Here is a 25122-nt window from a genome sequence, read left to right as displayed (position 1 = left end):
ACACACACAGACACAGTAAATGAGTTAGAACACACATCAGACAGTGCAGATATCACGCTGTGAGGCATGTAGGTGTTGGAGCGTGAAGGGTTTTCCCTGCTAATACGGATATAATGATGTGATTATAACTATATCAACGTCACTGAGTGAGGGTGTATCTGTGCGTCTGCCCCATCACAGGGACAGCTGTTTGGTTGATCTGTGAGACAGTTCTTCATGACTCACACCTCAAGAGAGCGTTAAAGATAGATAGAGGTAACGAGAGATAGATAGAGGTTGATAAACAAGAGGAGACAATGGCCAGTGTGTTGTTTTGACTGCGCTGAGAGGGAAGCGAAGCCGACAGTGAGTTGGCCTACATTCATCTAGCTTTATGTGTGAGGGGAAACAGAGAGACAGCCCTGTGTCTATCTAATTATTCATGCAGAGAGAGAGAGAGAGAGAGAGAGAGAGAGAGAGAGAGAGAGAGAGAGAGAGAGAGTGTAATGTTAGGTGTGTTTGTGTGTGTACGTACTGTATGCCGTGAATATGGTGCATGATGCATAGACATCAGTGATTCCCAACCATGTAGGCCCACTTGTACTGCATTGGGGACTTCAGCTATCGGGAGTCAAAAGTCATGGATAATGCATGAAATATAGCTGAAGTTCATAAACAAATAGAAATAAAGCTAAAAGTAAATGATAAATGGTTTAAATATAGCATTTAGTGCACATAGTATAAGATATTACATTATGCGATTGATAGTATTAAATAGCACAAAGTCGGAAATCAATTCAAATAAACATTTACAACATGGCAGGTGATACTGATGAAAGTGTGGCCTATTTACGCTCAAATAACAGGGCGACCAGTGTTTTAGCTTGTGTGTGTGTATTTGTGTGTGTGTGTGTGTCCGTCAGGGTCCAGAGGACACAATGTCGCTCGCTTTTTTCCAAGGTGACGCACTTGATAACATTTTCACTTTCAGACTCTAAAGGTGGTATTAATCTCCATCAAAGATCCCAAAAGACACACACACATCCGCACAACATATCACAGCACAGTCATCTCTGGCATTTCAGTGATTTAGAGCGTCATCCCTGGTTGCCACTAGCTTGAAACTGTGATCTTCACATATATGACACCTCAGCTCAACAAGGTCCATGCACACACACACACACACACACACACACACACACACACACACACACACACACACACACACACACACACACACACACACTGAAGGGATGTCTCTGCTCTGCCTCTCCTGCTGTCACATTCTCACTTCCTGATTTAGACAGACAGAGACCAATCCTTTGGGACACAGACACACTTCTCTCTTTCGCTCCTTCCTCCATTCCTCCCCTTTCCTTGATCCGCTGCTCCCTCTCGTGGGGATGGAGGGAGGCGGGGCCGGAGGTTAGACAGATGGAGGCGGGTGATACACCGATACACAGCCAGTCTCAGGTTTGCTCCTGCGGGAATGGTGTGATGGAGAAGAGGAGAGAGAAGTACAGGGGAAAAAATGGAAGTCTCACTTTAGCAGACATGAGAAGAGAGAGAGAGAGAGAGGTCAGGTTTGTTATGTTGAAATATCTGACATATTTAGCATCTTTATAAATGTTAGTTTCTCCACTAGAGTATAAAATAAAGTTCTGTGAGTTTGAATAATGTTTGGCTGCATGGCATGAGTTTGAAATGACTGGCTTGAACGTCATCGCTTCACGTGTTTCTGTCTCGTCTGTCAGTAAGAGGACAGGCATGTTGCAAACACTGTTCCCAGTGGCTTTTTACCTGCTATACAACCTGCTATTGTGAAAGTGCTGCAAGCTTTATCCCAGTCTGAAAGAACAACATCTTCTCTGTTAGGTGCCATATACTTAAAAAAATACTGTCGACAAAAGCCAACACACTGACACTCCGTGTAAAAGAGCGTAGACAATGAAAAATACTTTTTTATTTTTTAGCTGGGAGAGGTTGAGTGACCTTTTTATCACACTGTTTTGCATATTTTATCTGTTTTTTATGCTGTTTTATAATTTTAAAAAAAGTATTTCAAATTAAATGTTATTATTTAGCCTTTAATGAGCCAGGAAGGCCGAACTGAGATTAAAAGAATTTCCTCTTGAAGAGTGTCCTGGCCAAGATAGGTATAACAATGAGTTAATGAGGCAAATAATATAAAGGAGATCACGGAAAATATGACAAGTGTGATTAAAATCATGAATTAAAGATTTCATCCTAAAAAAAACACAAATAGCAAAATTAAATAGTCCACAAAGTGTCTAAAAGCATGAAAATAAATGGGATTAATCTAAAAAAAATAGCTTAATGAGACAACATCTACAGCCAGAGAGAGCACGCAGCCTCTGCAGCAAAGCTTTGAATTCACAAAGGGAGACTAAAGTTCTAGATCTAATCTAAACGATGTATTGGACCTTTAGAGATTATCACAATAACACTCCATTTGTTAGATAAATACAAAAGAAAGAGGAGAGAGAGAGAGAAAAGTGAGATATCCAGTGACTGAGCACAAAAAAGCTGCGCAGAAAATCAGAAAAAGCCTCAAATCTGGAGCTGCAAAAATAACAGTACATGGAGTCATTGGTGTAGAAAAAATAATAGTACATGAAATAACTGGTGTGGACTACCGTGATACACTGGACCCTCTATTTCCTACCGGGGTCAAGACAGACAGAGGCAGAGAGAAAGTTGACTTCTAGAGTGCTTTGGGGTTTCTGCTTGTTTCTACTGTCACTGCTGTCAACAGCCGCTTTAGGTCACTGAGAGGCTACCGCTCCATCTACCTGTGTTTTAGCACATCACATGCCGCACTGCACCCAGCGCACACTCAGAGGGAGAGTCCGCCGGCTGAGGCAGATCAAGGAGCTGCTCTGGAAACAGGGATTTGTTTATATGGATTGAGTGACCTGGCAAAGGTTGTCAATTAAAGAAAGGAAGACGGGGAGAAAGAGAGGAGGAGGAGGGGGAGGAGGGGGTTGTCTGTGAGGTCTTCTTGTGAAGAGGTGAAAATAATAGGTAAATAATAGATCCTGGAGATGAATTATTGAGGGAGTACATTGATGCTTTCATGCCGAGGAGCTGGTCCTACATCCCTGGGTTCATTCATGAAAAAACACATATGGAGGAGAGGAGGATGAGAGGGTGAGGAGGACGGAGGATGCTGTTGCTATGTCAGCACGCTCATGGGCACACCCTATTCGCAGCATCTTAGCTTCGTATTTATGCAATTTTATTTGAATTTAAGAATGTCGGGAACTACTATTTATGCTTTTATGTATTTATTTTTCAAGATTTTGTTTTCACCATCTTTCTACACAGATTTGTTTTGTTGATCTGTAATTGTTTTCTTCATATATTATCTGTTACTCTCAGTGTGTCACATATGTTCTACAGTATGCTCCGCTGAAATCCAGGCCAGGGCACTCCTGTAAAAGAGATTCTTTATCAGTAAGACGCTGTCCTGGTTGAATAAAGTTACATACAAAGACAACATCCTCATGTTGTAATTTCCTCCTCATAGTTCATGTTGTACTTTAACGACACGTGAGGAGAAAGAAAAAGTTGGACGTATGAGCAAAAGTCAGTGAGTCAAACTGAAACACTTGCTTCTGGCTGGACATTAGACAAAGACAGCCCCCCCCCAACACACACACACACACACACACACACACACACACACACACACACACACACACAGAGTCTCCCTTTTGGGTGCCCTATAATGCCAGATCCTCTTGAGCTGACAGGTGACAGAACAGTCTACATCAACATAGGTCTACTCTCTTTTACTTCAGACAAATACACACACACACACACACACACACACACACACACACACACACACACACACACACACACACACGCACGCACACACACACACGCACACACCCTGCTGCTGTACAGTAGACAGTTCCAGACATGCCAAGGCTGGACATGCCCAAAAGGCAGAGCCTGTTCTCTGTCACCTATCAGCTGGTGGCAGACTGTGGGATGTGTGTGTGCGTGTGTGTTTGTGTGTATTTGTGTGCACATGTACGCCTATGCTTATGTTTATACTGTGCATTTTCCTTTTTTTTTTTTTTTTTTTAACATTTTCTTACACTCCAGTCTCACACCCTCACCCCCTCAATTAGTAGAGTAAAGTAGAAGTGCATGGATGGATCTCCACTTATATTGGCAGATTTATTTGATAGAATAATATATCAAATCTTCCAGCTTGTCTGTGTATGAATTGATGCTACAGGGGTGTTAAATGGCACTATGCTGTGCATCTGTATGTATGTATGTATAGGGGTGTCACATGTGTGATGGGTAATGGAGGATGTATAAAAAAAAGTATATGTGTTACTTTTTGAAGCAAAAAAAAAAAAAAAAAAAAATTAATAATATAATTACGAAATTATGCCCATGCAAAAAAACATGTAGGTTATTATAGCTAGAAATTGTCTGATGCATTCATATAACTGCTGCTGGCCAAAATACTGCCGATTATTACATGTCACACCCATCTTCCATGTCTGTTTATACTGTCAGCTGAAAGCAAAAACACCAAACGTGTGCCCAGACTTAAGCAAAGACAACAAAAAGCTTTTCCAAGCCTTCATAACCTGGATGAGATTCTGCCTTTCTACATATCATCAGCCTAACAGTCAGGAAGTAAGCTTGTGGATTTAGCGTTGGGGGTACCACCGTGTCACAGGACATGCCAGGGAAGAATAAAGGAGACACGAGGAGGCAGCAGCCCACCCAGGACTGCTGGCACGGCAGCCAGGGGCGGGGCCAAGACAGCATGGCACACGTCGACCTCAGACCCCCCTCCTCCTCCCCCTTTCCCCACGGGCTCTGACAGGCGGCACGGGAACCCCTTGGCCCAGTGAGGGGTGGACAGCCATCTGACAACTCCCCACCTGCATGACCTTTACCATGCTTGACCCCCTGCAGGAGACAATCACCTCGTAGCAAACAGCCCCACGGGAGATGTAGACACACAGCACAGCCAGGAAGAAACACAAACAGACAGACATGCATGATGCACACACAGATTGACAGAAAGCTAGATGGAGGGACAGTCAGTCCGACTGTGACATGCATACATGCTTGTGATGAGTCATTCAATTCTGGCTCGTTGATTTCCAGCAATAAAGGGGTTCTAGTTTCAACAATAGAACAAAAGTTTGTCCGGTCATTTAGTTGCTAAGTCTATGGATAAGCTAATCAATTACCTTAATTTGGAGTAAACAAGTATGATAGATTTGTTCTGTCAGTTGTTCAGCAGGTCACACTGAAAACATTTTCTGTGTATTGGTCTGTGAATGGATGCAATAACAGAGTATTGATGGTGGCAGATTTGGGCATACACTTTACAGACACACAAAAATTTTTTATATTTTTGGGACTGGACACGAGCTGTTAGGCTGTGCTTCTTTCACCTGGATTCTCCTTGATGTGGTCTGTAGATTATTCTCTTAAGTACAATTTTTCAACTTCAACAGACCATATTTGCAGAAAAGTTATCTAAAAAATATATAATAAAAATTAATAAGAACTGTTGTTATTAATAGAAGGAGTAGCTGCTGTAGTGGTGATAACAGAAGTACTTGTGCGACTACAAGCACCGCTATGAAAAAAACCCGCGACTGTAAGTCACTGAAACGTCATCAATAAGCGACATGGCGGCTTGTTCCGGACAACAAATGTGAAACGTTGGTGTTGGTGCAAATACTATGAAGTAAGTACAGTTTGTTCTTTAAGATAATGACGCTGAACATAGCCTATCGCATTGACATTAAACGTTGCTAGAAAAGCCTTCTCGGCGATCTTTGACGTAATTTTAAGTCGGTTTAGCGATGTGACGCTACGTGAACCACACACTGAAGCTAACATTAGCGCCCGAAACTGTCAAATCTGCTTTGGGATTGTAACGCAGTTAAGGATTACATATATCCTGCTGACATAATTTTCATTTGTCCATGTCTTAGGTCACCTCTTTTGGACATTTTTCTCCTCCGTTTGCCACAACATCGTGCTTCTGTCCAGATCAGCTGCTAATGAATCCATTAATTAGACGGAGACTTCCTCCGTCTGTGAGAAGTCTTCTGACAGACATCGGTCCAAAGGATGAGTGGACAGACGCAGAGCCCGACGCTGTGACCAGAGATGGGATTCTGCTCCCCGGCAGAGGAGCTGCTTCTGGACTAGAGGAGTTTCTCACGCCAACACAAGCGGAAGAAGCCGCAGTGGATGGTAGTAACGCCAGGAGTGCAGTCTGCATGTTGTGTAAATGTAAACCCTCTTGTTACACCTGCCCTCGGTGTAACCTGCAGTACTGCGGCTTGGCTTGCTATCAGAGCCCAGATCACTCTGTGTGCTCTGAGGAGTTTTATAAGGAGTCTGTGCTACAGGAGCTGAAGGGTATGGGGAAAACAGAGAGTGAAGGGAAAAAGAAGATGCAAGAGGTCCTTATGGGACTGAGACAAAAGGCGGAAAGGACAGATGGAGGGATGGAAAGTTTGTTAAAGGAAGTCGGTATCGTGTCAGATGACACAGACGAGGGGGAAGGAGAGGTAACAGAGAAAGTACAAGTTGTGGAGCTCCTGTCCAGGTTAGCGGAGCTTCAGCAGTCTGGAGACGGGAGCGCAACACAGATTGAGGCTATTTTGAGGAAGCTTGAGGAGATTGGAGGAGGTGAGCCGCTGCCTGGAGAGATGGATGAGGATGCTGAACATGCAGAAAGGGAGCTGGACTTGGCTGATCGGCTCTCAGGGCTGGATATCGACAAACTGTCTGAAGAGGAGCTGTGGGGACTTCTCAGCAGTCAAGAGAAAGAGATGTTTATGGGTCTGATGAAGGGTGGAGCTCTTGGTGGGCTGGTTCCCCTGTGGAAGCCATGGTGGGAGGAGCATGAGGAGGGAGGGAGAGCACTGGTGGAGGTGCTTGAGGAGGAGGTGAGCAAACTGGAAAGACAAAATTCGAAAACTACTGATGAACTGGGCGTTGATAATGACGTCAAGACATCACGGCAGAATCAGGCAGAATCAGCCATGAAGTCTAAAAAGATTAAAGGAGGAAAAGGAAAGGAAACGAGCAAGAGCAAGGGAAGTTCAGCAGTTTCCAGCGTCCCCCCAATCTCTGCCAAAATTCCAAAGTTGACTTCATTGTGTGCCAACCCATCCCCCCTGGTATGCTATGGTTTGGTCAATGCACTTTTTGGCTACACCTTCACCCTGTGCCTTTTTAACAATGACACCGATTCACTAATGTTTGAGTTCTGTGACATGATTCTTGCTCTGTCTGAGGCACTGAGCTCAGGCAGAGTGTTCCACTCTGTCCAAGAGGCCTTAGACTGTGGAGAAACTCTCATTTTGGGTGGAGGTTACCTCGACAAGGAGGATCCTCTCGCCCCGGCCAGGGCAGTGGAGGCAGTGGCTCACATCATGACTGGCAAAGACAGGAAGGATGCTGCCGGATATTGCCTGGCATCCTTGAGCCAGCTTCGCTCTGTGCTCTCTCAGGCCAGAACAGCCCTCCCAAAAGAGGGGGAGGAAGGAGCAAGGAGACAGAAGTACTTCCTGGCAAGCAAGAAGTGTGAATTCTTTCAAGCTTGGGTGTTGGACAATGTGCACCGGACTCGTACACTAGCTATAGAGCTGTGGAACGAACACAGTAAAAGAGAGAGCGTAAGGAGCAGCATGGAAAGAGCAAAGACTGTAGTTGAGGAGAACTTGAAGAAAAGGAAGAGCAAAGGGAATCGCAAGCTAATCGAAGAACTGAAATAATGATTTCTTTCTTGAACGTGCTGATGTTTGTAAAAGTTCATGATGGAATAAAAATATATGAAAACCTACATTTTTTCTCTCACTGTGAAATTGGACCACTATATTCAATGTCAACACAGTTAAATAATATTACAACTTAGCATAAAAACAGTTGCCACCTCAAAAATGTGCACACAGAGCTCTTTTATATAGTGATTTCTTCAATTACGTATTGGAATTGTAGTTAAACAAGCACATATGAATAATGAGAGTAGGATTATGACAAGCAATAGTAAATGAGATATAAAGTTCATCTGTTGCAGAGGTCACTAAGTTGTGGTTGAAAGCTGCAGATAAAGCTTGTAAGTGGATCTTGTGAAGCTCCTGTTTTCAAAGTCAAACATGAACTGACATGCGCAAAATGAATGTGCGCATACAGAATATTATAGATACAGGATATCTGTGTTATTCATGACGATATTTTGTTTTCCTTTCATCGTCAGAAGCACGCCTTTTTCAGGGTGAACCAAATTCATCACTCTGTGTGACACGGACCACAGCGTCGCACTCGTGTTCTCGCGTTACTTTCTTCGACCGGTCACGTGGTGCGGATGCCCTTCTACTGCGCGACAGAAAACATGGCTGCGCTCTTGAGATCGGCGCGTTTACTCAAACATTTGCCTTCTGGCTTGCGTCAGATCCCAGGGACCAAAAGAACCGGACCGCCACTCAGCCGGCTGTACAGCGGAGCTCTCGGCGGCAGCAGGACCGACGTTTGTTACCGACAGATCAGCCCAGCAGCGGAAAATACGTCCAGGTATCACGGAGTCTGTTAGCCGGTGTAGCTGTGATACACGCGTGTGCGTGGGGCAGAGATGTCATTGAGGCTCAATGACAACCAGAGACACTAAGTATTCAGTCAAGTATGACTTGTAGTGTTAAATATGGTGAGCCGATATATGTGGGATCGTATTAGAATAAGTTACCTGTAACGTTAGTAGTTAGCTGCCTGCGTTGGTAAACATGGCTCCCGTTTTATACAAGGTGATGATCAGACGTTGTGCAACTGTCATGCTCACAGTCTACTTCACGGCTTAAAATTAAGACTCTTACACCAACTTAGTTCGTAATGATAATGCAACTGTTAGCAATGTCAGCGTTGTTATCCTGGGTTTGATTTATACTTGTTATTATCTTAAATGCTAGCTTTTAGCCAAAGGCCCATCACTGGAGACCATCTGATGCACGTTGTCATGACGCGAATCTGATTCATATATTGTCGCATTTAGTATTTAACATGTCCTTCACTTTCTTATTGGAGATACTGTGACTCTCAAAGATGAAGATGTCAGCATCTTCTGGTGCTTTTTCTCCCAAGGTCATCACTCCTAACAAAAGTTCAGTCAGCCTTTCAGTAGGTCTGCAACTAACCATTGTTTATTAATCTGGCCATTATTTTCTCAAGTAATCAGTAGGTTGTTTGGTCTATAAAATGGTGACAATTGCCCGTCAGTGTTTCCCAAAACCCAAGATGACATCCTCAAATGTCTTGCTGTCTCCACATCCAGAAAGTTACTCATTTTAGTGTCAATGAAAAGCAAAGAAACCAGAAAATATTCACCTTTGAGAAGCTTGAATCAGTTAATATTGACTTTTTCCTTAAAATTACATTGATTTGATTGTGTGCTTGAATATTAGGCGATTTTATTAAATAGCTGACAACTAATCTCATGATTGCAGCTGAGCAGGCTGAGCATCCCGAGACATATCCGTTCCACTGCTTCTTCAAACTCATCACATCCGGTGCTCTTCATGCAGTTGACCCACAGAAGAACCATGTTTATCTGTCTGTGCTTCACTGTCTGTGTTCATCTGTGACTCTTTTCTTCTCTGTCCTGTCTCCTCCCTCCCTTCTCCCCCTCTCTGACCGATCATACTGTCTTGTATACTCTCTCATGCCTCCTTTTAACTCCTTCCATCCATCTCTGTCCCCTCTACAGTCGTGTGTGGCCATATGCAGTGGGGTGTGTGCATAACTATTCGGTGGCCACAGGGCGGAAGGATAAGACCAGTGTTGCGCTGCGGTCCAAGCAGGCGCAGGAGTTTGACTGGGCTCTGACCAAGCTGGACAGCTCCGTGAGGAGAACTGGTCGCATCACCAAGACCCTGCTGCTCCGCATCTTCCATGATATCTGCAGGACAGGTAGGCGGGCAGAACAGTGATGGGGGGTTTTAAGGTTGGATGTCAGATGAAGATGGTGAATCATCTCATGAACATGAGCCACATGAAGCTCTAATCTATATTCCACTTAACATGCTTCATGTTTCTTATCATTAAACCAGCTGACTCTTTGATTTTGTTGTGTTTCTTTCTTTCTCTGCATCCGTCCCCACCTTCTGCTCTCCTCTGTTTGCAGGTTATCCCAGTGAAAATCAGGCTTTGTTACTGCTGCGTAGCTGTGGGTCCCTGCTGCCTGAGGTGCCCCTGGAGGAGCGCACTGAGCTGGCACACCGTGTGTGGGAGAAGCTGCAAAGTTTGGGTAAGAGGCAGCGCCATTGCAAACAACCCAACTGTCTAATTATCCAAAGTACTGTCACACTGTTCACTGCTGCTGAACTTTGAGATGTTTAACAATGGTGTCAAATACTTGAACTATTAGAGGAGTATTTGATCCATATTATTACCCTGGGACTGAGAAGGCGACTGTATAGAGGACACCATCATTCTGTTACAGTCTCAAGGTTCATGAGAATTACCAGCAGCTGTGTTGTTTTGGTAGCTGTTGTCATTATGTCGATGTTTCAGATTTACACATTATCCTCCCCAGGTGCACAGTATGATGTCAGCCACTACAACGCCTTGCTGAAGGTTTACCTGCAGAATGACTTCAAGTTCTCCCCCACTGACTTCCTGGCCAAGATGGAAGCAGCTAACGTCCAGCCCAACAGAGTAAGCACTGCAGTGCAGCGTACAGTACAGGCAGGAAACACATGGCTAGATTTCTGTTTGCTTCAGTGGAACAGAAACGTGAAGATTTTGGTGGATACAGACAGTGTATTTTAGTCGATTCTGCAAGTTGATTCGCTTTTAAAAGCATAACACCTAATCTGCCTGATACACAGTTTAATTTCCTTTTATTTCTGTGCACAGGTTACCTACCAGAGACTCATAGCAGCCTACTGCCAATATGGAGATATCGAGGGAGCCAGGTGAGCGCATGTCGTGTTCTATTTTCTATCGTGATTGACCTGTTTTTGCTTTTCTTTTTTTTTTTTTTCTTTCATTTCCATGTTAACTCTATTCTCTGCTCTCTCAGCACCATATTGGGTTACATGAAGAGCAAAGATTTACCCATCACGGAGGCTGTTTTCAACTCCCTGGTGACAGGCCACGCTCGTGCAGGGTGAGCATCGCTGCTTTTGTTCTTGCTGTGTTTAATAAAGCATTAGTGTTGGAATAATTGGATGATTTGAAGGCATAATATGCAGGATTTTTCCTAAAAAATAATGTATAGACTCATGAAAGGAATCCACTAGAAGTGTGTGGCAGTGTATCTGCAGAGACTCTGCCCTCTGCCTGTCTTTTCTTATTTCTTATTAATTTGCTGTTTTTGGACATTTCTGGGCTGCAGCCTTTGGGGCAGTGGGTGGGTAGCCCCCAGCAATTGTGCAGGTGAGGTCAGGACTTTATAAAACAGCAGCAATCAGGCGGACACTGTAATCTGTGTCATCTGTGTCTGAAGCTCAGGAAGTCAGGCACACTCTTGAGTCGCTGCCTCGTGTAGGTCTGTGATGCTGCGTGCGGTGCACCGGGCTGTGTGTTTTCTGCTGTCAGGGGCATTGAGCTTCTGGTGGACCAAGTTTGAGTGTTTCCAAACAGTAATGAAAGATTCATGCGTAGTACACCTTTAAACCAGCTGTCATCTGTCGCTGTGCAGGGACATCGAGAGCGCTAAGAACATCCTGACCGTGATGAAGGGAGCAGGAATTGAACCAGGTCCTGACACTTACCTATCACTGCTTAACGCCTACGCTGAGAAGGGAGACCTGGACAGTCTGAAAAAGGTGCGACTGGTCGACAAGATGATGCTGATGCGCGCTTTTCGCACGTGCTTGCTTCTCCTCTGCTTTCCACTTTTTCCTCCCTCTTTCCACCGTCTCTTCATCCTCTCCGTCTTCCTCGTCCTCTCAGACTCTGGAGGCAGCAGAGAGCGCAGACTGCAGTCTGATGGACAGGGACTTCATGCAGGTCGTCTTCACCATGGCCAAGGCCGGACACAAGCAGCACATCCCAGAGATGGTCGAACGCTTCAGGCACGAGAGGGGTTACATTCCAGGTACACTTGCACCCGCAGCTCAGCAGCTAATGTGGCGTCAATAAAAAGACTGGGACACCCTGCTCAGCATATTAAAGCACACTGTTGTTGGAGTGTAATGCGGTTTAAGCTGCAGTATGTTTGTATATTAAAGGTCAGGTAATGTTTGCTCAGCGTCCAAAAAAGGGAGAAAAGGCTACAAAGCCAGGTGGCTGTTTATTAAACTGCTAACTCATCAGCAGTGTTGTGACCCCGAGCAGAATCAGTATTTGTTGTTTTTCTTGTAGATGCCATGAACTTGTGTCTGAGCCTCATCACTCAGGGCCTGGAGGACATGGCCTTTCTCATCCTCAAGAATTTCCCCGCAGTCCCGTCTGACCACTCCAGTGCACAGTCCGTCACTCTGGGCAACTTCTTTCTCAGACACTGTGTCAGCATGAACACGGTACGTGGGCAAACAAATTTCCCCCGCTGCTCCCCGAATGCGGCGATCAGACGACATGAATCTAGCTTGATTTTGAGATGCTTCTGACCGATTACCAGCTTCATGGTCAATTGGGAGCGACATTCAGGCATAAAATGAAGAGTCAAAACTTGTCAGTGTTGGCTGTTAGCTAGCATTCATTTAAGACATGTTTGCAGTGCATGTTGAGATTTGATCGCAGTGTTTTAATGCCATTTCTTTTGTCTCCGTGTGTGCACGACAGCCAGTGGAGAGCATAGGCCTCTTTTGCAAAGAGCTGCAGGAGTTGAATTTGCACAGTGAGGCGCTCACCTTCACCCTGTCCTGTGCTCTGGAGTCCAAAAAGACTGGTACAGCACATACTTTGTGTCCTCATTCACTGGTTCTGTACACACACTCATCTACACAAGATTGAGGTTTACAAGATTAATGCGTCATTTTGTATTATTATTGTTATTTTTTTTTTTTGCAGCTATGTCTTTCGATCTGATGAAGATGATGAAGGAGCAGAACTACCCCATAAGGCCGCACTACTTTTGGCCTCTCCTCACTCATCATTTGAAAGACGGCAACTCAGCTGGTATATACACACACACACACACACACACACACACACACACACACACACACACACACACTTACTTTTAAATTTATATCTGGGCTAATTTTGGGGATTAATGTGCACATGGCCACTTTCTTTTGGTCATTTGTTGTATAGCTTGGAATTATTCAGCAGTATGCTTTTTCTTTTAGAGTCATTCCTTAAATATAATAATTTCATGGGAACTGCATCTGTTTTATATAAAATTCATTTTATCATAATTAAATATTCCCTTAAATTTCCCTATTAAGTACGTCTGCGTAGTGTTCACGAATGACTGCAAATATACTTTTATTTTGCTTGAGCCAACACTTTAGGCTAGTAACTTCAGAGATCAGCAGATCTTGAAGTTCAGTGTGACAAGCTGTCGTGAGAAGCTCGGATTTGTGAACATTCTCATGTGTATTTAAGAACTGCGGTGAGGCCAAAAGAAAACGTGCCTTTCTGGCTGTTTGTGCATCCAATCTGAAATGGAAAGGTTTGGGTAGCCATGATAGCAGTTTCTGGACATGTGTGTTATTTTTGTGGTGTAGGGGGGATTATGACTTTCTCAGTCCTCTGTACCAGAAAGAGCTTTTAAAGGAGCGTTTCCCTCAAATATTAATGCCCCACAGAGTGTTCCAACTGGGACAGATTTCACTGGGCGGGGCCAGTCAAGGGCAAAAGGGTCTGATCCCTGCATGAGAGAGTTGGAAGAGGGAGAGATGAAACAACACATGCATGCACACTCACTCGCAAACACACACATGCAGGTCTCTCTGGAGGGCTCTAGGAATAGATTGCAAAGTTTAGAGGAGGTCCTAACTCCCCTTGTTAGCCACTTTGGACCGATGAGCTCTGGACCAAAAAGACTGACTTTCAGAAAGTGCGCTCAGACATGAATGTCACCGTTTTTCTTCCTCTTCCTGATCTTCAGTTTCGTTGCTCTTGTGGCCTCCTGGGTGCACGTCTAGAGGACGTTTTGTGACTAATCAATCATGTTTCTTCTTGTCTACTACCGAGTGAAAGCTACATGCTGAAATTTAGTAAAGTTTTAACGTCCCGCAGTGCAGACTACAGTCAAAATAACAGTTACAGACAGATTATTTGCTCAGATGTTAGTGAAATCTTAGAAACAGTGATATTCCAGCAGTAAACCTGGTGTGGCTGCATTTATGTTGTGGCTGACTCTCTATCAGCTGTGCAGAAGCTCCTGAAAGAAGAAAGTGGTGCACAGTGTCTAAGGATGGCTGAACTGGTGACCTTTGCCCCGTGGCAGGGGGCACTTAAGGTACCTTGGTGGGGGGCACAGGGGTGCTCGGTAGCCTGAAGCGTCGCCGTTGCACATGCAAACACACATACATGGATGCACATACAGGCCTGAGGCTGAGGGGTCAGAGGTCGTTTTGCTCCAGTGGCTGTCCTTGAGTCCTTTTTCCTTTTTCTTTTCTTCATCACTGAAGCCAGCAGATAGCTGATCCCTGTACAGTCTTCATACTCCACACTTGATCACCCATGATATTTGAATTGCAGTTTTTCCAAGATTGGACCATAGACTGTGTATAAAACATGGACATCCACTGGGTTCTGAACAGCCATTGTGAAGCTCAGTGACAGATGCTCCGGCAAAGTCCTGGCTAATCCAAAAAATGTGCAGAGGTGGAGGGTGGGTGGAACTGAGGTGGGCCGAATGGAGCCTGCTTGCTGAAACCTAGTGGCACTCAAAGCGGCCATGCCCATAATTCTGCATAACTTTAAGCCTTAATATAATTTAAATGAGTGAGTTGTATAAACATTCACTGTTGCACCAGCTGTTTATTGCTGCTGTAAAGTTGCCCATTTAAAAATGGGGTTTTATGGAGATTGACTCGTTTTTTGTAGCCAGCCGCAAGTGGCCATTCGAGGAACTGCAGTTTTTGTCGCTTTGAGCATTTCTTCGCTCTTTTCATAGAGTTTGGTGGAGATCACAGTTCATGCATCTCGTCCCATTGTTTTCATTGGGTGGGCGGACACAGAGCCGTCCTTTTCCACTGAGCCTTCAGCCCACGTCAGACACTGGTCCATCACTCAGTGGGAAACTGAGGTGGTATTGATGCCATAAAGTCTTCTCTATCAGGATGGTTTAATGGCTCAACTCGTGCAGTGCAGAGGAATATTTGTCCTCCCTCTTCCTGTCTCTGCTGAAAGAAATGCTTCTTTTCTCTCCCTTGTTTTTGTCAGCGATGAGCTTGTGGGGTAAATCGTCTCAGTGACAGATAGCCGGCATTTGTCGACTTGTCAGATTTCACAACTCATTATGAACGCACCCTGTCAAATGCATTCAGCGGCAGCTTGGCTTTTAAGTGCTTTATTTATGCTGAGCTCTGCCTCTCTTTGGGGTTTTTTAGAGTGATTAATAAATTATGTATTTTCCTCCTGTCGGCTAATTGACAGCATTTGATCTGGCGGGGAGGAGGAACCGGTCAGACCGCTGTGGCGACGCCGCAGGTCGGCTTCTCTGTGAGGTCCGGACACATTCTCGGTTTGAATGGCGAGATGCTTCAGTGCCTGGCTCGGCAGCATGAGGAAGAGGACTAGACATGAGTTTAAACATGCACAACCACACACACTTGCCGAATACTTAAATTCTCTAAACGCGCAGACTCAAAGCCGCACAGATGCATCAGACGGCATCCACAGCGGAAAGCAGGAAGGGAAGCGGAGAAACTTCTCTTTCGCTCACACACTGGCTTGTTTCCGATGGTGTTAGCCTTAACCCTCATGAATCATGCAGCCTCTTTTTTTTTTTTTTTTTTTTGTTTCCTCTCTCTCTCCCTCCTGCTCTCTCTCGCACTCATTGGCTGCAGGAGGTGTGTGTGCGCGTCCACATATGTGAGGGCAGGAGGGGGATTTGTGGGGGGAGGCAGTGCAGGTGATGTGACTGATGCGGAGTGACTTGATTTCATGTAAATGCAAGCGCTCTGAGGGAATTCACTTTGGATTACGCGCCCCACTGTGCACGGCCCATGAAATATTAAGCGCCGTGTCACTTTTTGTCCACAGGTGTCACTAGCGGGCAGAGAGGCCGGAGCCGTAGAATGGAAGGAGAGCAGCGGGGGAGGGATGGGAAGGAATAAGGAGAGTGGGGGGGGGGGGATCCCTTTGCCTTTTGATGAGGTGTGGATTTGGCGGGTTTAGCGGAAGCATATGCTGGCCCATACTTCCCACCTGCCGCCAGCAAGTCACCGCTTGTCAGTCCTTGCGACGCAGCGCCCTCTTATCGCTTCTGACATGTCGGAGTAAGAAAAAGAGGGAGGGGAAACTGCAGAGGAACGGAGTGTTTCTGGCCTTGTGTGTTTTGGGTGATGAGAGACGCAATGCCTCCCTTGTTCAGTCTACTTTCCTGCCCGGTGTCCCCCTCCTCCCCCACCGGACTCTTATTTATGTGACCCCATCTTCAACCCTTTCACTCTTCCTTTAATGCAGCCCTCTCTGTCAAACAGAGTGGGCTGCATTAAAGAATCACTGCCACAGCAGTCTGTAATGCAGTCCTCCATCAACCCCGGCCTAGTGTACAGTTAATTGGTAGGACAAGAGCCAAGCATCACCTTGATTAAAACAAAAAAAGAAAGAGGCCAGTGAGGATGAAAGTGCAGCTTTGAAGAGGAAGTGTTCTTGCACTCTCCTCTGTTTCCAAACAACAAGCCGTCATTGCCTCGCAGCGAACAAAGTCTACCTTTAGAGAGCCATAGACACGAAGAGATGGAGAGGCAGATGGCGTCGGAGGGGAAGGAAAAGAAGAAGTGACAGGTACTCATGTCCAAGGACGGGGAGGGGATGACAGCGACCGGTTCGCTCCACTCCTCTTTTTCTCTCGTTTCTCCGTCCTCACTTCTCGTCTGTGACAGTTAACCTGAAGACATGAATCTGATGATGATATCTTGTGACCACTGCCATGCTTAACTCACTGCTTTGATACTTCTTGCCCGGATGGTATGTCAGGCTTTATGCTGACCAACGTGGAGAGGCCTCTGCTCTCCTCAGTTCTCCTCTGTGCCACATCTTTATTTAAATTGTTCAGACAGGGAGGAAGCAAAAAAAAAGGGTTGCACACATATGAGTGAAAAGTGAAGACCTGAAGAGAGACGGGTACAAATGACACGACATAATATCACATTTTAGTTTGGATCTTTGCTAATTTTCTCATTTATTCTCAACTTCTCTTTTTTTACATTTGATTTTTTTGTTGGCCAGTTCTCATCTTGGTTTGACTTCATGCAGAATGGCTGCCAGTGTCGTAAATCTTCACGTAGCTGTCTCCTTAGCAATTGCAGTAACTTCCTCTTTCTCTTTCTTGAACTCTTCATGTTAATGAATGAGCTTCAGAGATGCTGCTAGGTAGCCAGGCTAGCTGTTTCCCCCTGTTTCCAGTCTTTGTGCTAATTTAAGATCATAAGAGTGGCACGTGTCAACGTTTTTTGTTCATAAAAGCTGTGCTACAATAGTACCACTCACTGGCAAGCTGATGGCGTTTCTTAGTAGCTTGACTTATTACTGCTTAGCTAAGACATACACTGACTTAGCCATAAGTCAGCAGCCTGGGCTTCAGAGGGTTAAAAGCTCTCGGTCACAGACTTGACTTGCAGAAGAACACACAAACATGCTTGTGGACAACCGAAAAGTGCTGATGATCATGAAAGCTCACAAGCGGAAGCCGGAAAGCGTGCTTGAGAGAGAAGGCCGGCTTGTGCATTTATACCTCCAGCTCTCCATTCACTTGTTTTCTGTCTGTCTGGCTCACCGTGAAATTGATTATGGATTATTCAGGAGGAAAGCAGGTGCTCCCTCTCTTCTTTCATAAAAAAAAGGCTGCATGAAAGCGATTAGAGGGTAAGAATGGACGTGTGGATGGATCCTCCATTGAGAAGAAAGAGGAAGATCGCCTGTTTGCTTTTTCTTGAAAGCAGGCTAGATGGATAGTGAGAGGGGCAGATGAATGAGTGATATGGATGGATGGATGGAGTGGTTCAGGTAGCCTTACCTGGGATAATGCAGCCCCAGCCGCAGGTTTTAATGGCATATAAAAGCCTGGCACTCATCTTTTATTCAGCTCAAGAGAGAGACTGCCAGGTGAACACATACATCCCAAGAGGATACAGAAACACAGAGCCGTGTGTGTGTCAGAGCCGTGGAGAGTAAATGCACAAAGAATCTTGAGGTGTGTCGACTTAAGGAAGCACTTTAGCGTAGTTTACTGAAGTCCGCATGGGAACACGGTGTATTGGTGCACTGGATGCAGTCATATATAGCATATAGATGCACCTAAAACTGCACAGAAACACATATAGAGACCATCTATGTCCTCATTTAGGCTTATGTCCTTTGTGGGCACGCTCCCAGACATATGCAAAGTGCTGCAGTGCCTCCTCCATATGAGCTCACACACACTCTTGTGGGCACATTGAGAGTGTGTGAGTGGCTGTTCCATATGCATGTGGCTGTTTTGGCCTCCTTCCCTGGGGCGGGACCTCGGGCTTCGCTGCACAGCAGTGTGACGGTGCAACAGTCCACTTCAGGCCGAGCGCGCGTTTTGCGCATGTATCCTCCAGACGGAGGTAGAGAGGGGAGCAGCCATTGGCATTTTGTGGATGGTGAGTGTGTGAGAGGGAGTACGTGCCAGCTCATTTCTTAGACACATATTTAAACAGTGTCTACACAGCTCCAGGTCTGTGCCTCCCTGAGTGTGTGCATCTGAGAAGTGCAGCATGTGATTGAATTAAACCGGGCAAACAAAAAGGCGTGTTTGCTCAAAGTTTGGAGGAGGAAACTAACCTCTGACTTCTCTTGATCCAGATGTCACAAATATTCTTAATTACATCTGCCATTACACAAACACCAACTTATTCATTGTCGAGGACATAAAGATTAAGGATGCACGATCTGCTTTTTTTCACCTCTGATACCAATACCTAAGGTTCAGTAATCAGCCGATACCGATCCAGAAAAAGAGCGCTGAGTTACCTAACAAATGGTATGTTTCATATTCTTTAAATGTACTGAGTTATTTATTTAATAACTATGCACCAGTACAACAATCAAACCAATAGCTTCTCTAGCTTGGTCATACAACATGTAAAAAAAAATATAATAAGTGTAACTGGTTCAGTTGGTGCAATTAGGAATATAAAGTGTGCAACAATCTGTCTCCCACTTGCAATAGCATCACTCACAGCGCTGTGATAGAAGTCCCGCATTGACAACCAGCTGCATTGTATGTGCAACGCAGCCTAAACTACGCACTCTCATGCTGTGCATCGCCTTTCGCATGTTGCTGGCGTTGTCCCTCAGAATCACGTGGACTTAACACAACGTACATCAAACATGTCCTTCAGGGGAGCCACGATCGCGTCGCTGGTGTGACCCATGGAAGTTTGTAGCATTGAGAGTTGCACTGTGTGGCACGTAGCTCTCATCCAGCCAGCGTGCAGTTAAACTTAAAAGTGACACGGGACATCCTCACGTCCTTCATCTCCTTCAAAGGCAGTTGCGTCACACCACCTCCTTTTTGTTTATTCAGTTCAATGAGCTCAGCGTGCTCCCTGGTGTGAAATCTTTTGTGAAATCGGTGCTTGGTTAAGTTGGTCGTGTTATAACGACATTTTACCACCGCCGTCGAGTTTGTAGGCTGAGATAGTTTAAAAAGTTCCAGATAACCAATCATTTTGCTCGCTCTATTTTGAAAACAATGCGGTCCACATCATGTGCGCTTCAGCACTGCGTGTTGCTTGTGCATGACGCCACTCACAGCACCGATAGCACAGCGTTAGACGGAATAGATCGGCCCCTATGTATCGGGTTCGTTGTCACCAATACCCAATCTATCCCAATTTTCTTCAATATCGGGACCGATACCAATATCAGATCGGTGCATCCCTAATAAAGACGATGTAAAATAAAATGTTGAAATGAAAGAGAATTAAGCACCAATTCAAACCAGTGACTAAGTACAAATACCAAGCCTGCACATGTCACAGCTTCTAAAGGTTTCTCTGTGTTATATCACAGTAAATGGGATGTTCTTTGGTTTGGGATGATCTTGTATTCCGGTAAATCATGATGCACATTTTCATTGTTTTCTGGCCTTTTCTAAGACATTGATTGGTCCGGAAAAACTGACAAATCAACATATTAATCCACAAAAAATAACCTTGTTACTGATCTCACACTCATTTTATGTGTTTCATGATAAGTTCTCTGTCACCGCACAAGAGCCAGCCTAACCAGCTTGTATTCAAAAAGTTCATATTAATTACTCTGTGTGTGTGTGTGTGTGTGTGTGTGTGTGTGTGTGTGTGTGTGTGTGTGTGTTTCTTAAAGGTGTGGTTGAGGTGTTGAAGGGCATGCAGGACCTCGGGGTGTCCCCAGATGTTGACACTTTAGCCATCTACAGCCTCCCCGTCTTCCCCAGCATTGCAGCAGCTCGACAGGCGCTCAAGGTAATCCATAATTCTGTGTGTGTGTGTGTGTGTGTGTATTTGTTTGTTTGTTTACATGTGACTGGTGCGCAACGCAAAGCTTTTGCTCACATAAAGGTGATTTTCTTGGCCCAGGATTCAGGTGTGTCTTTGAAGTCAGAGGGCTACTTGGCTTCAGAGATTCGTGTGGTGGCTTCTAACAACCTGGCCGAGTGCTACACCATGCGTAAGCGCACACACACACACACACACACACACACACACACACACACACACACACACACACACACACACACACACACACAAGCACACACACTAACTCTTAACATGGTCCAAAGAAGCTGTGCTGCATCTCAAGCACCCATCGTCATAAAAATCGCCGCCTCGCCTGCAGGCTAATTGGACACACACACACACACACGCACACACACCCTCATACATTTGCCCACTCACTCCTCTGTGCTCATCAGGCCTTTTAAGAGATTAGTGTGTGTGAATATGTAAAGAGCGAGAGCAGAGAAACGGGTGAGAGGAGGCTGTTACATAATGGATGATTCTTCCTCTTTTCTGTCTTTCATCTCGTTTTAGTCTCAAACCTCCACCACTCGTTTTCACATACGTCGCTCTTTTTCCTCTTCGTGCATTTCAGAGTCGACCCAATGGACTTTTTTTCCCCCCTTCTCGCATTACGACAGTTTTCAGTGTTTTTCAACATTTCACATATTTCCGATCCTCTGCTGCTTTCGGCTTCTTAATTTGAAAAGTTTGAAATGTTTTACAGGTTCCCACCACTGCCCCTCGTACCTATACTAAACAACAATTACTGGATTAACTGCTGATGAAAACAGTCGTTGAAGTTGTTGCTGTCTTTCTCTTTATTCCCTCTCATCGCTCGTCTGTCTCCTCTCTATTTTCCAGTGTCAGATCCCTCCTTCCCCTCAATGGACCTCAGCATTTTCCGCAGCAGCCTCGTGCAGGGCTTCATAAAGTGAGTCAATTAGCCCGTCCGCTATTCATGTCTTTATGTGTCCTCCATCATTTGGTATTCCATATTTCTGCATGTTTTGCCTCTTAAGTCCTCGCTGGCGTTTTAGGCAGGCCTGTAGCACTATGGAGGTCACCGCAGCATATGCTAGGACTATGACATGTGCAGCCTATCACACCATCTACAGCGTCTGTGCGGGCAGCTGCAGGGAAAAACACTCTCTCTCACACACACACACACACACACACACACACACACACACACACACACACACACACACACACACACACACACACACACACACACACACGGCGCCTCATGCATATGGAGGCCGTCATCCCTCTGCTCTTACCCCAAAGCACCGTGGGAGACATGTAAATTAGCAGATGCCCACCACTGCCCCTCATACCCAGACCCCTCGCTCCCTCGCGCGCACACACGCGGCCCTAGGACCAGGCCCTGACCCGTGGGCTTTTGTTGAAGGGGTGTTTATGAATATTTACAGTTTAACACTACACGCCCACACAAAAACCCTCTGGCCCCTGAGCCGAGCTGGAGGTGAGTCAAAGAGAAAAGTGCTGACTTGTCTGCGGGGACCAAAGTTGTTTCTTCCACTAAAAAGCCCAAATACGCTCTGTTGAGCTTAACTTTGAACTTTCCTTTCAGCCAGCGCCGCCTTTGGTGTCAGTTAACTCGGTGGATGTTGATAACTTCACTGAACATATAACAAAGCGGCTTCCCAGGAAGGCAATACATCCTTTTGAGAAATGTCCAGTCTATTTTTTTTTTTTATTTGAAACTCATGAAATCACACGTTTTGTTCTCGGCGACATGGTTTTATTCAGCGGCAGTAACAGCAGATGCACAATAGCTGCAATTGAGCTTTATTTTATTTCAAAACCACAAATTTACCAGATTTATTTTGTGCAGAAATTGTCGTGTTTTGTGTGTGTGCGTGTGTGTGTGCCTTTTAGGTGTTAAATCAGTGCATCCACTAATTGATTGTCCGTCTTTTTTTGTGTCTGAACTCGCTTCCTCTCCTCCATTTGCTTTGCTCTCATCGCTTTAGCACACATACACACACCTACACGCTCTTCTGACTGTTAGGTAGCCTGACAGAGTCATAATTGGGCTTGTCACTTGGAGAGTGTGCGCGTGTGCGTGTGTGAGTGTGTGCGCACGAGCGAGCGCCGTGTCATCGCGATGCGGGACCTGCCCCTGTCAAAGACAAGGTCAGGGGATAATTTAATCATTAAAGACCTCTTCTTCTCTCTTCTCCTCTCGTCTCTCTTCTCCCCCTCTCTTCTCCTTTCCACCAACTAGCTGACAACGCCAGAAATGTCACACGTTGTCATCATTTAGCCCGCGTGTGCGCGCTTTGTGTGTGCGAGTATGTCTTTTGTGGTTTCCCAGGCTTTTGTGCTGCCGTCTTTCCTCTCTTCCACTGCGGATCGAGAGTGTCAAACTGGAAAAATCTGTCCCTCTCTCTTGCCGTATTGTCATTGTACAGCGGCCATGACGCCGTCAGAATTATGGTCACTTGCATTGAATCCCAATTTCTGCCAGAAAATTAATTAATTCATCTAAAGTCATTTTTCAATTTTTTTTTTTTACTCTTGAAAGCAAATACAATATATAATGTAGGAAAGTGGAAATTCCCAAAAAATCTGGAAAGTTTTCTCAAAATAGATCAAATAAAAAAAACAATATATTCTTACAGATTTTAAACAATTTTCACATCGTACGTGTACGTCATGCGTCTTATAAGATAAGATAAGATAAGATAAGATAAGATAAGATATACCTTTATTAGTCCCACAGTGGGGAAATTTCAGGTATTACAGCAGCAAAAGTGGATAGCAAACATAGAGGGCATCAGTAAAAAGGACATTAAATATCAAACCAAACAATATAAACAAGGAATAATGAAATATGAACAAACAATACTGATATTGCACATTGATATGATTGATATGATTGCACATTGATATGAAGATGAACAATCAGTACTGACATTGCACATTGAATGATAGTACTCCTGACTGGAGTATTGATAGTGAATGGGTTCCTATATTGCACATAAGAAATTGATATATTGCACCTTAAATTGAAATTCAATCTCTACAGCAGCTTGAAATAAGTGAAACAGACTGAATTTCAATTCGTTGTCCACCAACAGTAGAAACAATCAGTGGTTTGGAGACATTTCACAGTTCCGTGATTTGACAGCTTGCAGCTGAGGAATGATCTTTATGGGTAAAACAACAGAGAAAAGGAGCGCTGAGCAGAGTTTGTAGGTGTGCATCGGAGCAATCACAGGAGGAAGACATGGGAGAGGAGGATAAATGCCCGTTTGAAGTGTGTGTGGCAGAGGTGCTTCTTGAAGAGATGCACATTAACCCTGACATGCTGGGAGTCGTCCTGACCCCGCTGGTGTCGACTGCATGCTCATGTCTTGTCCTCTACTGCCCCCTGCAGGTCTGATGACGTGGAGAGCATGGTGAAGGTAAGACCTCGAATGAGCCCACATGGACTTCTAATGTGGAAAATACTTTCGTAGCTGAAAATGATAAAGAAAAAGAACCGATATGCAGAAAAAGAGCATTTTATTAAAGTTCAAACTGAAGTCTAACTGCTTTTTTTTAAAGGCATTAGGTGAATCTGTTCCTCACAACATAATGACTATGATAACCTGTTTACTCACCATCTGCTACAGCCCGAGCTACATTCAGGAAGAATATACAATATGACAAATGCCATCTGCTGCCTTTTATGCAAATCTCCTTATGGCACACTGAGCGTATAAATAAAGAAATGTTTAGGATGGATATTTAGCCTCAGGCAATTTTAGGCAGGATGGTTTAAACAACATTTTATCAGCATAAAAACACACAATTCATTCACACACATAAAAATCTCTATAATTTTAAACACAACAAAATGTAGAAGATACAACCCCGAGTCCAGCAAAAAATATGAGCAAATCTAGCAAATGTTTACCTCCTCAGCTTTGATTTTTGTAGATATATGCTTGTTGCAAATGACTGCATCCTGTTTTAATTTATGCTTTAGGTAGCGTCCCACCTTTTTTTGGAGTCAGGGTTGCAGGATCAGTCAGTTTTTAAAGTGACATCTTTGTCCTGCTGTCTGTGTTTGTGTTTCATTTACTCTTCTTTATTCCAGATTACTGAGCTCTTGTACAAAGACAAGCGCTTCTTCCCAGGCGGCTCCAGCCCTGCTGGTGAGGAAACATTTAAACACACTTTTGTCACTGGCGAGTCAGGATGTTAATATTTGACAGCGTGCTTGTATGCAAGGTTTGTGTGTGCGTGCATGTGTGTGTAGGTGAGAAAGAGAAGGGAGGACGCCGGTGTGTGTATCATCTGTCACATGTCAGTATTCAGGCTTGCAGACTGCAGTCAGTCTCACCGTCCAACTATAATTCAAATCACAGAAAATTGCCCCAAAATTTCCCAGTGTGTGTGTACCTGAATGTGTGTGTGTCTGCATGTGTGTGTTTGTGTTCAGTTTCAGTGGCAGAATACTGCTGACGGGCCCAAT

General features: G+C 44.7%; 2 protein-coding genes across 2 annotated transcripts in view; both read left to right on the top strand.

Moving 5' to 3' along the window:
* The first annotated feature begins 5664 nt into the window (after nucleotides 1–5664).
* znhit2 (zinc finger, HIT-type containing 2) lies at nucleotides 5665–7845 on the top strand. The gene is made up of 2 exons (XM_070977790.1): nucleotides 5665–5737; nucleotides 5988–7845. Exon 2 carries the CDS (start codon nucleotides 6057–6059, stop codon nucleotides 7782–7784), a length of 1728 nt encoding a protein of 575 aa, XP_070833891.1. The 5' UTR covers nucleotides 5665–5737; nucleotides 5988–6056; the 3' UTR covers nucleotides 7785–7845.
* Nucleotides 7846–8374: 529 nt separating this feature from the next.
* The window catches only part of lrpprc (leucine-rich pentatricopeptide repeat containing), a 56771-nt gene continuing 40023 nt past the window's right edge, over nucleotides 8375–25122 (top strand). Inside the window, exons 1-16 of the mRNA XM_070978249.1 lie at nucleotides 8375–8580; nucleotides 9764–9966; nucleotides 10181–10303; nucleotides 10592–10713; nucleotides 10915–10973; nucleotides 11081–11167; nucleotides 11702–11828; nucleotides 11956–12100; nucleotides 12367–12524; nucleotides 12787–12892; nucleotides 13015–13122; nucleotides 20479–20597; nucleotides 20712–20802; nucleotides 21495–21564; nucleotides 24040–24067; nucleotides 24745–24802. Of these exons, the coding sequence (XP_070834350.1) occupies nucleotides 8375–8580; nucleotides 9764–9966; nucleotides 10181–10303; nucleotides 10592–10713; nucleotides 10915–10973; nucleotides 11081–11167; nucleotides 11702–11828; nucleotides 11956–12100; nucleotides 12367–12524; nucleotides 12787–12892; nucleotides 13015–13122; nucleotides 20479–20597; nucleotides 20712–20802; nucleotides 21495–21564; nucleotides 24040–24067; nucleotides 24745–24802 (1810 nt within the window). The remainder of the gene's footprint in view (nucleotides 8581–9763; nucleotides 9967–10180; nucleotides 10304–10591; nucleotides 10714–10914; nucleotides 10974–11080; nucleotides 11168–11701; nucleotides 11829–11955; nucleotides 12101–12366; nucleotides 12525–12786; nucleotides 12893–13014; nucleotides 13123–20478; nucleotides 20598–20711; nucleotides 20803–21494; nucleotides 21565–24039; nucleotides 24068–24744; nucleotides 24803–25122) is intronic.

Source organism: Chaetodon trifascialis, chromosome 13 (genome assembly GCF_039877785.1).
Source record: "Chaetodon trifascialis isolate fChaTrf1 chromosome 13, fChaTrf1.hap1, whole genome shotgun sequence".
NCBI lineage: Eukaryota > Metazoa > Chordata > Actinopteri > Chaetodontiformes > Chaetodontidae > Chaetodon > Chaetodon trifascialis.
The sequence above is the reverse complement of the archived record's forward strand: the minus strand, read 5'-3'. Positions and strand labels throughout refer to the sequence as shown.